The sequence below is a fragment of the Peromyscus leucopus genome, chromosome 20 (assembly GCF_004664715.2).
Source record: "Peromyscus leucopus breed LL Stock chromosome 20, UCI_PerLeu_2.1, whole genome shotgun sequence".
Taxonomy (NCBI): domain Eukaryota; kingdom Metazoa; phylum Chordata; class Mammalia; order Rodentia; family Cricetidae; genus Peromyscus; species Peromyscus leucopus.
Window position 1 is genome coordinate 43623083 of NC_051080.1, and position 16566 is coordinate 43639648.

The following is a 16566-nucleotide window of genomic DNA, read 5'->3' on the forward strand; positions in this document are numbered from 1 at the left end:
ACTGGGGTTATATAGACAGTTGCAAGGCACCATGTGGGTGCTGGGAATTGAACCCAGGTCCTCTGCAGGAGCAGCCAGTGCTCTTAACCACTGAGCCGTCTCTGAAGCCCTGTTTTGCTTCTATTTTATTTTATTATTCACTGTTCATTTATTTGCTTATTTTATAGTGGACATAAGTAATTTTAATCAGATAAAACAATGAAATTGTTGTAAAAAGAAAACTAGACTGAGTTTTAAAGTTTTTTGTTTATTCACTTTAAAGTAGCTTGATATTCTTACCAAAAAAATAAAAAATGTCTGTGGCAGAATCCACTAACCTGGGCTCTCGGGGCTCACAGAAACTGAACCAGCAACGGGGAGCCTGTGTGGACGGACCTGGGTCCTCTGCGCATGTCAGCTGTGTAGCCTGGTCTTCCTGGGGGGCTCCTAACAGTGGGAGCAGGGCTGTCTCTGGAAAAAAAAAAGAATGATTGTGTTCTTTATTAAAAGAAAAACAATTAATTATGTTGCAGAAAACCTTGTCAGAGGTTGAAAGCGATCTGAAGGAAACCAGAGTCTGCCTCTGAGCCCCAAACCAAAGGGAAAAAGATGGTTATCGAGGAAGTCGAGAACTCTGGAGACGAAAGTGAAAAGGGAACCGGAAATAAATGTGAAGAGGGTGGTGTGGATACGGGTGAGACATCTTTTCTTTCTGGTTATGCAACTGCTGTTCCCATCATGAGCTTGCTTGGGGGTCTCTGTTGCTACAGAAACTGTTTCCCCCAAACTCTGCTCTAGCTTTACCTTAAAGTCTACAGTCCAGTTTAGCCCTGCTTTTCTTTTTAGATTTATTTTTACATGTGTGTGTTTTGTGTACTGGGGAGGAACACATGAGCACATGTGTGGAGGGCAGAGGGCAGCTGTACCCGAGTCCTGGGATTGGTACCATGCACACCCTTACCAGCTGAGCATCTTGCTGGCCAGTCTTTTTTTTCTGGTGGTTTTTCAAGACAGGGTTTCTCTGTGTATCCCTGGCTGTCCTGGAACTCCCTCTGTAGACCAGGTTGGCCTCAAACTTGGAGATCCGCCTGCCTCTGCCTCCTGAGTGCTGGGATTAAAGGCGTGTGCTGACATCCCCCCACCCCACCCAGCTTCTATTTTTTTTTTACTTGTTTATGCTGGTATTGTTTTGAGACCGTCTTTATTCCGTAGCCCAGGCTGGCCTGGAGTTCATGGTAGTCTTCCTACTTCTGCCTCTTGAGTGCCGGGCTTACAGATGTGACCCACTTTACCCCCTGTTCCTCCCATTCCTCAGTACAGATGCCCTTAGTTCCTGACTGCCTTGCCTCCGCCTCCCACGTTTGGGATTGCAGATAAATGCCATGGTGCCTGAGACTTTTCTTTACTGAATGATAGCTTTTTTTTTTTTTTTTTTAAACTTTATTTCTGAAGGAATTGTCAAAGGTGGACAGTTCTTTGGTTTGCCAGTGGGATTTTTTTTTTTTAAATCTTAACTGGAACGTCTCTTGCCATTGCTATTTGTGTGTGTGCACGTGTGTGTGTGTGTGTGTGTGTGTGTGTGTGTGTGTGTGGTGTGTTTGAAGACTGATGCTAAGGCCTTATGTGTGGCAGGCAAGTGCTGTACCATTGCCTTTATGCTGCTGTGATTCGAATTCTGACCCAGGATGGCTGTGGTACATTATCTAAGAGATCTCTGCTCTATAAGAACCATTTCTGACCCTGCCATTTGGTCCCCATCCCATTATTATATGTAAATTAGGGGATGTATAAAGTAAGATTCAGAAAAAAACAAAAAAGTCTTGACAGAAAAGCAAGCATTAAGAGCAGTGAGTTTTCTCTGTCTGCGTTAAAGCCAAGATGGCGTGGGGGACAGCTGGGTACTCTGAAGTCGTCCTTTCAACATTAAGAGGGGTTAAACACAGCTGAACCAGCTAATGCATGCCTCTACCGGGTGACATGTTTGAAAGGCACATAAAAAGAGGTCCCCGAGCTTCCAGGTTGCTTTTAAGAAAATAATGTTATAGCCTAGAAGGGAGTTACCAGGTGAAACTCTTGGCATGTCCTGTCCCTACACAGCCAAGAAAGAATTCTTAGTCATTATAGTTTATGTTCCAGGAAGCTTTGAGGATCATGGGAAAAGTGCAGCAAGAAGTGTTTTATCACCTTGGCCTGTGCTGCTGTTTCATACAAATTCCACCTACGGTGGCCAGGCCCAGTTCTCTAGTTTTATTCTATTTATTCTTTGAAAGCTTTATATATAAATAATGTATCTTGGTTATATCCCTCATTCCCCACACCAGCTCTCCTAGGAATCCCTGTCATAGCTCCCTCCCAACTTCATGCCCCCTTCTATATTTATTGTTTATTTATTTAACCCACTAGTCCAGTTAGTGTTGCCCACATTCGTTTGGGCCTGGGGAGCCAACCAGTGGTAAGCCACCTCCCCCACAGCCAGCAGCTGCCAACAGCACTTTGCCTAGGGTGGGACCTGGGGAGCCCCTCCCTCATCCATGCTGGAACTAACTGGCTTGATCTTTATGCAAGTCTTATTTAGGTAATCATGGCTGCTATGGGTCATGTGTGCAGCAACCATGTGATGACCAGGGGTCAGCATTTCACAGTGGTTGTCTGCCTCCTAGTCTTTCTGCCCCTGGACCTTGGGTGTGTGTGTGTCAGGGGACAGTTGATATAGATGTCCCATCTGTGGCTGAATGCTCATAGTCACTTCTGCTCAGCTTTTGAAAAGTAACGTGCCCGGGCAGTGGTGGTGCACACCTTTAATCTCAGCACTCGGTGAGTTCGAGGACAGCCTGGGCTACCAAGTGAGTTCCAGGAAAGATGCAAAGCTACATAGAGAAACCCTGTCTCAAATAAACCAAAAACCAAAAAAAAAAAAAAAAAAAGAAAGAAAGAAAGAAAAAAGAAAAGTAATGCATCACTGAATTAACCACTACCCACCACAATAAGAAGTTTCTCTGACCAGGATAAGTCTATAAATAATAAAAACGTAAATATTTAGAAAGCAGTTTAGCAACATGAATATTCATAAGTCATGGCTTTTCTCCTTACTTACAATATCGCGCACGAATGCCCTGCTGGGGAGCAGACCTCTAACTCAGTCGAGAGAGTGGTCGGTGACCCCGTAAGCGGTGTCGCCACTGTTGCCCCGGGACGCAGGCACCACTGCTTGCAGGGTTGGTGTTAGAGCATGCGGGGTCCAGCACAGGTTAAGACGGTCGTCTTTTCTCTGGCAGCCTGCATAGCACCTTCCAGTACTGTGGAGGCTAGCCTTCAGGGAAGGTTCCCCGGTCAAGACCTGCAGCCCAAGTGTGTGGTGTCTTTGGCAACAGAGTCTCACCATCTAGTTGTGGTGGGCAACCAAGAGCAATACCAATAGCCTACATTGTTCTGGGTGCCTTCAGGGCCTCCGTGATCAATAAGCCGTTCATTAGGAAGTAACCTGTCAGACCCAGTTCATCCACACTGAGGTACCACATAAGCCACGGCATTAATTTCGCAAGTGACGATTGCGAACACCTGTGGTGGAAGCTGAGGTTAGACAAGCAGCAGGTCGCCTGTCCTTCTGTCTCTGTCTGGTAAATCTTGTACTAAGAGATGCCTGCCGGTTGGCCGGGGTTCCTGGGCTTTCCCTCAGAACCCGCCCATCTGTTTGTATTTCTCCTTTCCTAGCAGGATTGTTAGAAATGGTTGTCATGACTCAGCCGACTGTCAGGCTTTGGTACTTTGTCCCTTCACAGCCAGAGACAGCGAGCACCCAGGCCTGGCATGGTGCCTTTGGTCTACAGTCCCAGCAGTGGGGAGGTGAAGGGAGGAGGAACAAAAGTTCGAGGTCACCCTTGTCTATATAGCAAGTTCAAATCTCAAAACCCCAACAAACAGGTGGGTGTCCAGCTTCTTAGTGTGCCCTTGTGGGCTTAGAGTGAACTAGAAGGAGCTTAAAGTCACCCACAAACAAGAGTAACAGAAATATTTCTTTTGCCCTAAAATTGGCGGGATTTGGAGTTAGAAGGCAGAGATTTCTAAGAGTTGAAACTATGCAAAATCATAAAGAGAAAGATAAATCTGACTTACATAAACATGAGAACCACTGATTTCTGTGGGTACCATAGGAACGACTGAGGAGGGAACTCCAGCCTAGGGTGGCAAAGGCTTAGGACAGCGACAGATTCTACACAACAAGGGGTCATCACAAAATGGACAAGCATATTAGCAGACAGGCCGCTAGGGAAATTACCAGGGTAATAACTTATAGCTATGAAAATTAAATGTATTTTCCTATCAAATTTTCTTATCAAATTCCTATCAAAGAAGAAAGTGCCCTTTGTTGTAAGTTAAACTCTTTTAAAAAATATTATTACACATTTTTTAATATAACATATTTTAGATAGCATCTAATCTATACATTGTCACAGAAAGGCACTGAATGATGGGTCAGAAATGGCTCTCTCTCTCTCTCTCTTCTCTCTCTCTCTCTCTCTCTGTCTGTCTTTGGAGTGGGGGAGTACTGCTTCTGTGGTACTTGGCACAGGGACCGTCAGAGAGAAGCATCTTAAGAATCTATTTAGTAATAATATACCATGACCATCCAGATTCAGGTTTTTAATCAGTGATGTAAGGCTCCGTGGGAGAGTATCTACCTAGAACACATAAGGCAGGCCTGGCTTTGATACATTCAGACACACACACACAGAATACATTCACCACATGCATGCAGACCACACCTCTCCACACCCCCACACACCACAAAGATATACACACACACACAGAGACACAGACACACACATATACAGCAACATACACACACTGCACACATACAAACCACACAGATACAGACCACACAGACACACATACACATACCACACACATACAGACCTCGCAAACATAAACACACAGACCCCACAGACTCAGAGACACAGACACATATAGATCACACACATACAACCACACATACACACACCACACATACAGATCACACACATACAACCACACACACACACCACACATACAGATCACACAGACACACACACGCACACATGCACATGATCGCTCCTTTTCTGCTTATGTATCTTTATTTGGAAAGAAGGGCTTTCAGTTTATGAAACAGTCACACTCTGCTCTTGAACATAATTTTCAAGTTTGGCAGATTTTGGTGTTTTCGACAACTTTTGCCACTGTCTAATTTGGGGACATTTTCATCACCCACCAAAGCCATGTGACCCCTTCATCCATGGCTCCGCCTGCCCACCTCCAGTCACTAGTCTGCTGTGGTTCTGCCTGTTCTTTTTGTTTCATACTAATGCAAGCTCAGACAACGGAGCTTTTTGTTTGTTTTCCTTTTGAGACAGGGTCTTGCTGTGTAGACCATGCTGGTCTGGACCTTGAGATCTACCCCTGCCTTCCCAGTGCCGGGACGTTAGGCGTGCACCTCTATGCCTGGTTTGAGATGGGATGATTTTCTAATATGGAAATACCCTTTTCTTCTTCTTTTTAAAATTTATTTTATGTTTACAAGTGTTTTATTTGCATATACGTAAGTGTATCACACCCATACCTGGTGCTCTCAGGGGTGTCAGATCCCCGTGGAAATGGAGTTATGAATGACTGAACTACTGTGTGAGTGCTGGACCTCTGCAAGAGCAGCCAGTGGTCTTAACCCCTGAGCCATGTCCCGAGCCCTACCTTTTCATTCTTTAGCTACATCACTCTCAGCCATGGTGTGTGATCCTTTTGGTGTGTCATTCAACCAGATCAATGGTGTTTTACTACGATTTTCTTGTGTCCTACCACACCGAGGCCTTACTGCTGGCCATGCCTCTTCTCATGTTGACAATGGCTGGCTCCTTTGGTCCTGAATCCTCTTGGTTTCTGAGGCAGTCCGTGTTCTGTCTCCTTAGACACTCATCCACCTCCACAGGAGACTTCTCGGCTTATCCTCCTGGTGTATTTCTCAGGGACCTCCCCCGGGGTGTGTGTGTGTGTGTGTGTGTGTGTGTCTGTCTGTCTGTCTGTCTGTCTGTTGATGACACCGCCTCCTGACAGACCCCTGGCACTATCCCATCACTAGCCGCGTCCCCAGCAGGACCCCCACGCAGGCCTCTCTGCTTCCCTGTCCGGAGGTGTGGAAGGTTATCCAGACATGTCACATGGCAGCTGTGCTGACCGCTGCCCTGTGCTGGAGTGGATCCTTTGTGTCTCTCGCCTTCACTTGTGCAGTGGGGATGAGACTGCTGAGCCTGAGGGTTAATGAAGATGTGTGCAAAGGCCTTGACCCCTGGTAGCCATCTGGTAGTCGTTTTGGTCAGACGTGAGGGATGCCACACAGAGGGGTGGAAATAATGCAACACCCCCATCTCTGCTGGCAAGTCAAAAGCTGCAGGAGGCCCCGAGCTCCACTGTGAGCTGTGCAGCCGGAGGCCTCCTCATTGGCCTCCCCTCAGGAACAGCAGATACTCCTGACTTACAGCAGGAAGACTTCCTAGGCCTATCAGTGTGAGGCAGAAGTTGGATTTATTAAGAAAGGGTTTTAATACAGATGTAAGCACAGGAATTAGGAAGGCAAAGGGGGAGGAGCCTGAGAAGGATGGTGTCCAGCCCAAATGTGACACTGGCCTCTGAAGACACACTCTGGTACGAGTGTCTTACCCACAGCTCCACAGAGAACTTCAGTGGCCCTTGAGGGTACCTTGTTGAGAGGATTTGAGGGTCAAGGGAAAGGTTTAGCATACCTTTTATGTTAAGAACTTTTCTTTAGTACAGGAGGGTATAAGGCACTGTATGAAGTTCATCGAACTGGGTTTACAGGCTGGGAAGATAAAAATGGGTCAAAAGGGTCCAAGGAAGCCTCACTACACACAGGCCACAACTCAGGCATATTTTGAGTATAAACATGGCTCATAGCCTTGTTCATGTGATTTTTTTTTTATTCTCAGCCAGCATGAGTGCCATGCCTCCTCTCTTCCCCACATTTCCTTTTCTCTTTCTATCCACGTTTTACAGCAGTTTGGGCTTACATCACACAGCTCACGTCAGGGGGAGGCTTTAGTAGTCGGTACCAGTCATATGACTTATTTCCATTACACAAACTCTTTTCTATTATTGTAATAATGAGTCTCTTTTGGTTGGTGATTCAAATCGAATTTTTTTTAAAATTGTATTTGAACATGGTGGCTCACTCCTATAATCTCTAATATGCAGAAGGCTGAGGCAGGAGAGTTGTCATGAGTACCAGGTCAGCCTGGGCTATAGCACGAGAATCTGTCTGGAAAAAAAAAAAAAGGAGGAGGAAGAGGTGTGGGGGGGGGGGCTCTTTAAAGTCTCCCTGTGACCCAGTCACCAGTCACTTTCATGGGCTAACTGTGGTTTTCTCTGCTGTCTCCGATGATGGAAAATACAGCCAGGAAAAGTTGGATTAGGAGTTGTTAAAAAGAGGAAACTTGGGAACTTGGGTATTTATGGTTTTTGTTGATTTGAGACAAAGTCTCTATATGCAGCCCTGGCTGCCTGGCAGAGGTCTCCCTGCCTCCATTAAAGGTATGCACCACCGGCTTTAAAAACACCAAACCACCGGGCGGGTGGTGGTGGCGGCGGCGGCGGCGGCAGCGCACGCCTTTAATCCCAGCACTCAGGAGGCAGAGCCAGACGGATCTCTGTGAGTTCGAGGCCAGCCTGGTCGACAGAGTGAGTTCCAGGAAAGGCGCAAAGCTACAGAGAAACCCTGTCTCGAAAAACAAAACAAACAAAAAAAAAAAAAAAAAAACAAAACAAAACAAAAAAAACACCAAACAAAAAACCTTTTTTTCAACATAGCTTTGGCATACTTAGCTACTCTGCTTTAGGTATTGATAAGACACCCACAATTGAAATACATATTTTCATATTTAAAACTAGAATCAAGTAACTAATGCCTGAAACTTGCAGTTGAATTAAAATAAATGTTTACTTTGAATAAGGCATCTGAATGGAAAATTCACTGTTTTGTTTTTATTTTTTGAGACAGGGTCTCCTTATGTAGTCCATTCTGGCCTGGAATTTGTCATATCCTCCAAGGGCTGTGATTATAGGCATGTGCCACCACATCCAGCTATGAATGGAAAGTTTACTATTTTTAGGGCCCCATAAAACTAAATACTTTCTATGATTTTGCTGAATTCATTTTGAAATGAATTGAAAATCACTTTGATGTTATCTTTCAAATGACCATTTTCTCCTAGTTCCCTGACCTTGAGCTTAGTCCTCATTCTGTGGATCAAGGTCTAGTGACTTCATTCATTCCTAAATTGAGAATGAATGAATGCAAGCTCTACCTGGACAGGTGTGGTCTGGTGAAGGAGATGGCTTTGAAAGGCCAGCTCTCAGTCGCCTGCTCTTCAGCGGTTAAGGAGTTAATCTGTGCAGATGGCCACTGGAACTGGTCCTCGGGGATCCTGGGGCCGGGCGGGCAGGACGCCCACTCAGGGCGGCGGGGAGCTGGGACTCCGCCCGCGGGGTGGCGCCGCCTCACCGGCCAGGCTGGATCGCGCGGCGGCCGGGGATGCACTCACCTCCCGCGCCTTCCCTACAGCGGCGGCCAGCGCCATGGGCAACATCCAGAAGAAGCTGATGGGCCGGAGCCAGGGCAGCAGGCGGTCGCGGCGGGGCCGGACCCCGGCGCCCCGAGCCGAGCAGCCGGGAGGTCTGCAGGAGACAGAGACGGCGGGTAGCGCCGACAGCCCGCGCCCCGGGGAGCCCCGAGCCGCCGACGGTCCCTGTGGCCTCAAGAGCCGCGGCAACCAGCTGTTCCGCGGCGGGCAGTTCGCCGAGGCGGCAGCGCAGTACTCGGCGGCGATAGCGCAGCTGGAACCTGCAGGTAGGGGACCGCGCCGTGGCCACCGCGGGTCGGGACAGAAGCCGGCCTCCCGCGGTGACAGGCACCGGCCCCGCATTCCTTCCCGGTGACTAAGGGCACCGCGCCACTTGACCTACGTGAGCAATACCTCGGAATGCGGAGCCGGTGCCGGCCAGGCAGGTTTGCACGGGTCCCTGCCCTACCTTCCCGTGTGGCTGGTGCGGGGACAGCTCCTCCGAGCTCTGCAGGATGAGCAGGCTGTGGGACTGACCGCAGTGCCGCTGAGACCGCAGTCCTGTCACGACATTTTGGTGAACTGTGATTTTGCTAATGGGTTTTAACTGTGTTTAATTAAATGTGGTTTTAGGAAATGCAAGTGTGGATGAGCTAAGCATCTTGTATTCAAACAGAGCAGCCTGCTACCTCAAAGAAGGGAACTGCAGCGGCTGCATCCAGGATTGTAACAGGTAAATGCACTCCAGGTTTGTCAAGAGACGGTTGTAATGGTACTGTGAAGAAGGCAATGTTTAATAGCCTTCTAAGTTTACTATTGTAAGAGCCTAGTTTCCTAAGACTGGCTTAAGTGCTGTGACTAGAATATGAAAAACCCCTGTCTACACACACACACACACACACACACACACACACACACACACACACACACACATTCACAACCTATAGGAAATTATCCAAACACCCTCACGTCCCTGTCCCCCGTCCCCCCCCCCCTCCGCCCCCCACCGAAATTTGTACTTTCGTCTCCGGATTACCAGAGATGCCCAATAACTAGTTTCAGGCCACTTGTCACCAGGGTAACTTCCACTGAATTTTGCCCAGATTGTCTCCAGCAGCCCTTCAGTGACTCAGTATTGTCTTCAGATCGGCTTCCTTGGCCCCAGCTTGCTCCCCAAACTGGACCGCCTCCCTCCACTCACCACCCAGGCGCTAGGCCTTCCGCTTGTTCAGATAGTTTCCCTGCTCTGACCATCTTTGCTCCTGAAACCCTCCCAGCTGCTGGTCTACCTGATGGGTTTCCCCAGGTCATCAGCAGGCTGAACCTGGGTCCTGTAGATCCTCCAGCCATTCACTCCAGCACACACTCATTGATGGTAACCTGCTGGGCTGTGTAATATATGCACATGAATAAAACATTTTGTTTTCTTTCATCATTAAGTAGTAAACCCTTTGGCAAGAAGTTACTATTATCACATCTGAAAACAATAGGAAGTCATGTTCTAGACTGGTAACACAGACCTGGTTTACTCCTGCTCTTCATGTAATTAGAAATGCTCACACCTTTCCACTCAGAGAAGCTCCAGTTTGGACAGTAACGTCATGAATCCTGTTTATGAGGCAAATACTTTCTCCCGTTCAGCTTATTGATGTAGATTAAGCATGGAATGTTTGCATCTCCAGTGTCAGAAGAAGCCCTATGGCACTTTGGGTTTCTTTGTTTTTGCCAGTATTATAGACTGCCGTTTAATGTAAGAGCGTTGATTTTTTGGTTTGGCCTGTCTTTACTCACAGCTAACTGCTGTGTTTTAGGAGTTCATGAGCTAGTTGACATCAGGTGGGTAGCTTGAAGTCTGTCATGGTGTGAGCACTGACCCTGTGAACACCATCAGATGCCCCAGATCTGAGCTGTGACTGGCTGAGAGGGAGGCAGGGCCATGTGAACTGACGACAGGCATGTTGTGATGGGCAGTGTGCATCCTTTCCATGTAACTGCTTGTTTCTGGTGTATTACTCAGGAGGAAACCAAACAGCAGCCTCCATCCAGTCCTGGTATCCACGGAGGCTAGAGTAGGAGGAGCTGGTCCTGGGGAGCCAGGGGCCTGCTGGGAAGCGGGGTGGGCAGTAGCTGAGAGAGAGTGACCCCTGAGCTGTGTTCTAAGCCAGGAATGTGGCTCTGCCAGTCAACACTGACCTCTGTGTGGGCTGACCTACTTAGGTGTTTTCTTTGATACCTGGTGACAGTCCCATCAGGAGAGTTGGAGATGACACCTTGCGAGATGCTTTTATTCTCAGGTTTGTTAAATGATGTGCTTCAGGAACATGTTCAGATATGGATGCACTTGAATCTGTATGAATGAGGAGCAACTTATTCTTACAAAGTGTGATGCTCTTTTATAGCCCCAAAGACTGCACACATTTTAAAGGAAGCTTCTTATTTTTAAGATTTGCTTTTTGAAGCGTTCCATGAGCTCTTATATTACCAGATAAGTGGAATTATGAGAAACCTTGAAAGAGAACCAGGAGTTGTGGCTCACACCTGCAATCCCAGCATTTGGGAGGTGGAGGCTGGAGGATCAGGAGCTGAAGGTCATCCTCAGCTACAGAGAGAGTTCAAGGCTGGGCTACATTAAACCCTGATTGAAGAAACAAGCCAGACATTTTAAATGAGGAAAAACTTTTAACTTGTGAAGATACTGTTTTTTAAGATTTATTTTTAAAGTATTTAATGGTTTTAAATCATGTGTGTTCATGTATCTGCCATATGTGTGTATGCCTGAAGAGCCCAGAGCTGTTGCCTCCCCTGGAGATAAAGTTATAGGTGGTTGTGAATTGTTGATGTGGGTGCTGGGAATCAAACCTAGGTCTTCTGGAAGAGCAATAATGCACTTAACAGCTGAGCCATCTCTCCACCCCAAGATTTTTTGTTTGTTTGTTTGTTTTTTTTTTTTTTTTTTTTCCGAGACAGGGTTTCTCTGTGTAGCTTTAGAGTCTGTCCTGGAACTCGCTCTGTAGACCAGGCTGGACTTGAACTCACAGAGATCCACCTGGCTCTGCCTCCCAAGTACTGGGATTAAAGGTGTCCGCCACCACCCGGTTTGCCCAAGATTTAATTTTTTAAAAAAAAGTGTATGTATGTGTGTATGTGGGTGTGTGCATGTGAGTGCAGGTGCCTGAGGAGGCCAGAGGAGGGCGTCAGATCCTCTGGAGCTGGAGATCCAGGGGACTGTGGAGCCTCACTATGTGAGTGCTAAGAACCTTGGTCCTCTGCAAGAACAGCAGTTGGCTCTAACCACTGAAACATCTCACCAGCCCGAAGATATATGTTTATGTATCTTTGGAGCAGTAGTGCTGCCCAGATGTTTGTTTGCAGAATCACTGTTGGGAATGTTGGTGGTGTACAAGGGGCTGTGGACCTGCTCCCGCCTCATGCCATCCTTCTCCACATTTTAGCTATCATGCCTAAGCAAAAATCCGAGAAACACTGTTCTCAAAAGCATTTTTACTGCATAATTGCCAGCCCCCCCAAAAAGCCACATCACATTTCCTATTTGTCAGAGAGCCTCTTCAAGTTCTCTCTCTCTCTCTCTCTCTCTCTCTCTCTCTCTCTCTCTCTCTCACACACACACACACACACACACACACACACACACACACACACACACACATACAAACACACCACTGGACAGCTTCTCATTTAGAATATTTAAATAGACTAAAGTTGCGTCTGCTCCTGACAGACTTGCCCACAGGAGACTCTTGAGCGTCTGAGTTAACCTGAGTAGCCAGCCTCCTGTCCTGGTGAGCTCTGCTGTGTGTGCTCACAGCACTTGTCTGTGTTTATGGTTGGACCATTCTTCTCTTTAATGGAATTTTCATCCATAAACTCATATTCATTCAAGATTGCAGTTAAGGAAAAAACACGGATCCTTTCATTTCCTGTGTTAGGAAGTGCTAAGAATCATGTGTCTCATTCTATTGATTTTAGATCCCAAGCTTGATTGTTTATGTGGTGCCTGGAGCAATGAACGCCTGCTGGGAATGGAGGTGGTGTGGTGGGTGTGGCAGGGCACCTTTGCACTCTCTGGTCTCTCAGATGAAATTTATCTTTAGTGATACTGGAAGTACTTTTCAGACTAAACAGTGCGATATGAAAACCCATGACTGAGAAGAAAGTGTGGTAGGTTTAGCCCTCGATTCCCAATTCCCTCCGGTCTGTCACTGACACGTTTTTACAATTAAGTCATAACGAACCACAGAAGGTGTTAGAAAGCTGATTTCAGAAAACTTCATGTAAGTTCTTGTGGTTTAGTAGTAAGGCACCTTATTAAATGAAGGGGTGCAATTAAGGATTATCTTTCAAAGTGTGTGTGTGTGTGTGTGTGTGTGTGTGTGTGTGTGTGTGTCTCAGAGGTCAACATCCAGTGTCCCCCTCACCATTTTATCTTTTGAGACAAAATCTCTCACTGATCCCAGAGTTGACTGCTTATGGATTCACCTAGACCAGCAGCCAGTGAGCACCAGGGGGCCCAGGCTGCCTGCTTTTGCCTCTCCCGCTCTGGGGTAGCCCAGGCAGCCTGTGTTCGGGTAGCCCACGGATGCTTCCCTAGTGCTTTCCTGTAGGTGTAGGGAATCCCAGCTCAGTCCTCGTGGTCACAGAGCCATGCATTCCTGAGAGCCGCCTCCTTCATGGCAAGACATTTTAAGCTGTCCACACTGGTTCTGCCGGGGACCAGGAGGCTGCAGTCCAGGGAGCTCACACTTAACTATAGAACAAGGACACTCCAGAGTGCTTTCTTATCCGTGGATTCAAAGACCGTGTGATTGCTTGCTGCCAGGACCCCAGAGCAGACATCAGGTGTGGTGTGCAAGGGTCCAGCACTGCAGTATACACTGTTAAATAGAAATTAAGGGGCCCCTCTCAAGGTAAATGACATGGAATATTTTGTCCTCTTAGGGCTCTGGAACTTTGTTCATTCTCAGTGAAGCCTCTTCTGCGACGAGCAGTGGCCTATGAAACCTTAGAGCAATATGGGAAAGCTTACGTGGATTATAAAACAGTGCTGCAGATAGATTCTGGAATCCAGCTGGCAAGCAGCAGCATTAACAGGTAATGGAATCTGAGGCTGCTCTCCGGGGTCTGCCTCCTTTAGGGGAGGGTCGCGCTCTTCCCTTCCCCTCTCTAAGAATGCTGTCAGATCGTCACAGGTCCTCACCTACTTTCCATGAACTTGATTTCTGATGAGCCCTCCGTATTTGCTGGCTTATCCTCGTACCTCTGTTGATTTCTGTGAAGTCACTTCACTTTGAACACACCACGTGTGCAGCTTCCATGTGCTTTCCATGGATGTCCAAGTCAGTGCTGGCACGGGACAGTATCTAACTAGGAGCTGTGGACAGACTGCACGCGCACCTTCTCAGAGTCCATGCATTCCTGTGGGCACCAGAACTGTCGGGGAATGCACCTGTTGGTTATGCTCAGAAGGGATGCTTCGGGACCTGCTCACATGCCCTTGTAAGCAGACACCTGCCTAGGAGGAGGAGCATTACTTAGTGATAAACTTGCCAAGAGTTTGATCTAGTTAAACTTCTGACTGACTTCTCCCATGAGGGAGAGTGAGAAGGCAAGAATCTTCAGACTATGGGGCTGGAAGTGTAGCTTAGGGCCCTGAGTTCAAACCCTAGTAACAGAGACGTCATAAACATTCAGGTAAAAATTGAAAACTATGCATCAGATAACATTTTCTACTATGTGTAGTATTTTATAGTATTTTCTTATTCCATTCCCAAATGGCAGCTTTTCAAGTATTTCTGACTGTCCTGGACCCTGTGATCGTCTTTGGGAGTGTGTGTCTCACACACTCCGCAAAGGACAAAGGCAGAGCTGGCATGGTCTCTGCCTCTCAGCAAGCCAGAATGTAGTTAGGGGAAGCAGTGTAAGACAGAGAACCCCAGGTAGGACAGTGTGTTTGGACAGTGAGGTGGAGGGGTTGCAGAGGGGTGAGGCAGGCCTGGCCACGGCTGCTGCAGAGGAAGTGTCTTTGAAGGATGCTAGCAGAACACCAAATTATGCAGCCCTTCCTGGCTGGAACTTGATATGTGGACCAGACTGGCCTTGAACTCACAGAGATCTACTTGCCTCTGCCTCCTAGATATGTGCCATACTGCCTGGTGATATTTGTGGTTGTTAAAATAGTTGCATCTATAGATGTGTGTGTGTGTGTGTGTGTGTGTGTGTGTGTGTGTGTGTGTGTGTGTGTGTGTGCGCGTGCGTGTGTGCGTGTGTGTATGTGTGCGTGTGTGTATGTGTGTGTATGCGTGTGTGTGTGCGCGTGTGTGTGCGCGTGTGTATGTGTGTGTATGTGTGCGTGTGTGTATGTGTGTGTGTTTGTGTGCGTGTGTGCGTGTGTGTATGTGTGTATGTGTGTGTATGCGTGTGTGTGTGTGCGTGTGTGTGTCTGTGTGTGTGTCTGTGTGTCTGTGTGCACGTCCATGGCTTTGAGCACCCAGTAGACAGTGAGAATGACCAGGCTCACGTGAACCCATTTTCCAGTCATGCCCTGTCCTTCCCGGAGCCTCAGCTTTGGTGGGAACTTTCCCTTGGCAGTCACCCAACTCACTGGACAAAAGGGACAAAAGCAGTCTGAGCACCCCTAGTTCTGAAAGCCCAAAACTCAGAATGGTTCAGAACTGGAACCTTCTTGAATGCCTACATGAATTTCAGGTTTAGAATTGCATCCCATTGTAACACATGTGTGCCCTAGCATGTGCATGGGTGTGCCTGTGAGCGCATGCGCAAACACACACACACACACACACACACACACACACACACACACACACACACACACACACAGAGATATCTATATATGCAACTAGTCCAGGAACAACAACAACAAAAATCACCAGGCAGTGTGACACATATCTAGGAGGCAGAGGCAAGTAGATCTCTGTGAGTTCAAGGCCAGCCTGGTCTACATAGCGAGTTCTAGTCAGCCAGGGCTACATAATGAGACCCTAACTCAAAATAATGATAATAATAATAATAATAATAATAATAATAATAATAATAATAATAGGAATTCCCAAACTGGAAGCACTTCTAGTACCAAGCTCTCCAGGTATGAGACATTGCCTTTTCTTGGTCATCTGTGGTGACACTAGACAAGACATCCCCAGGCTCTTTGATAGTGACTCAGGAGAACCACACAGCACCTCACTGCCAGTCATTTGCTTCCCTGAAGGCTGGCTTGTGGTGTAGTCTTCTGGTGCTGTCTCTTTTAGGAGAGAGCATGTTTCTTCTAGGAAGCGAGCTCCATCAACTCTCTTAGGTTCCCTTTCTCAGTGCCCAAAAACAGCGTCCATCTCAATTTTTATATTCTTTTTTTTTTACCCTCTCTCCCTCTGGTATGTGTGTGTGTGTGTGTGTGTGTGTACCTGTGTGTTTTACTAAAACAAGTAAGAACTCCCAAGTGTGGATGGGCTCCAGGGAGGAATGTCCTGCAGTACGTCTCTTTTTGTGCATTCATTTTCTTGCCATTTTACTAGAAGCTTCATAAGGTCAGGGGTTATGGTCTATCCATCGTCATAGCTGCAGGTTGTGATGAGAAGGTGTTGAATGAGTGTGTTCTCAACACGGAAAGCATGTGCATGCCTCTGTTTGGGGTTTTGCTTTAATGTACCTGCCTTCTACCTGGAGTGCCCCCTCTCTCTTCTGTCTCTCACGCTTTCTGTCCTTTTTGTGGTTCTGGGGCTGATCCTGGCCCCCATGCATGCCAGACAATTGCTGTCCTACATCCCCATCCTTCCTAGAGATTTTCAGGATGAAGTTTGGAAAAGAAGCATCATGTTACAGTCATTTCTCAGGGAATATCTGAGACTGACAGAAAGGAGGCCTGGCCAAAGGTGCTTTAGGTCTGAAAAGATGGCTCTGGACCTCAGGCATGAGGACCAGAATCCGGATCCCCAGCACCTGCCCAGGTCCAGGC

At 47.3% G+C, this 16566-nt stretch overlaps 1 protein-coding gene across 1 annotated transcript in view; it reads left to right on the forward strand.

Moving 5' to 3' along the window:
* Spag1 (sperm associated antigen 1) overlaps positions 1–16566 on the forward strand; it is a 67127-nt gene that overhangs the window by 31782 nt on the left and 18779 nt on the right. The window contains 5 exon segments of the mRNA XM_028884485.2: positions 513–551; positions 553–673; positions 8582–8866; positions 9213–9312; positions 13536–13688. Coding sequence (XP_028740318.1) covers positions 513–551; positions 553–673; positions 8582–8866; positions 9213–9312; positions 13536–13688 — 698 coding nt within the window.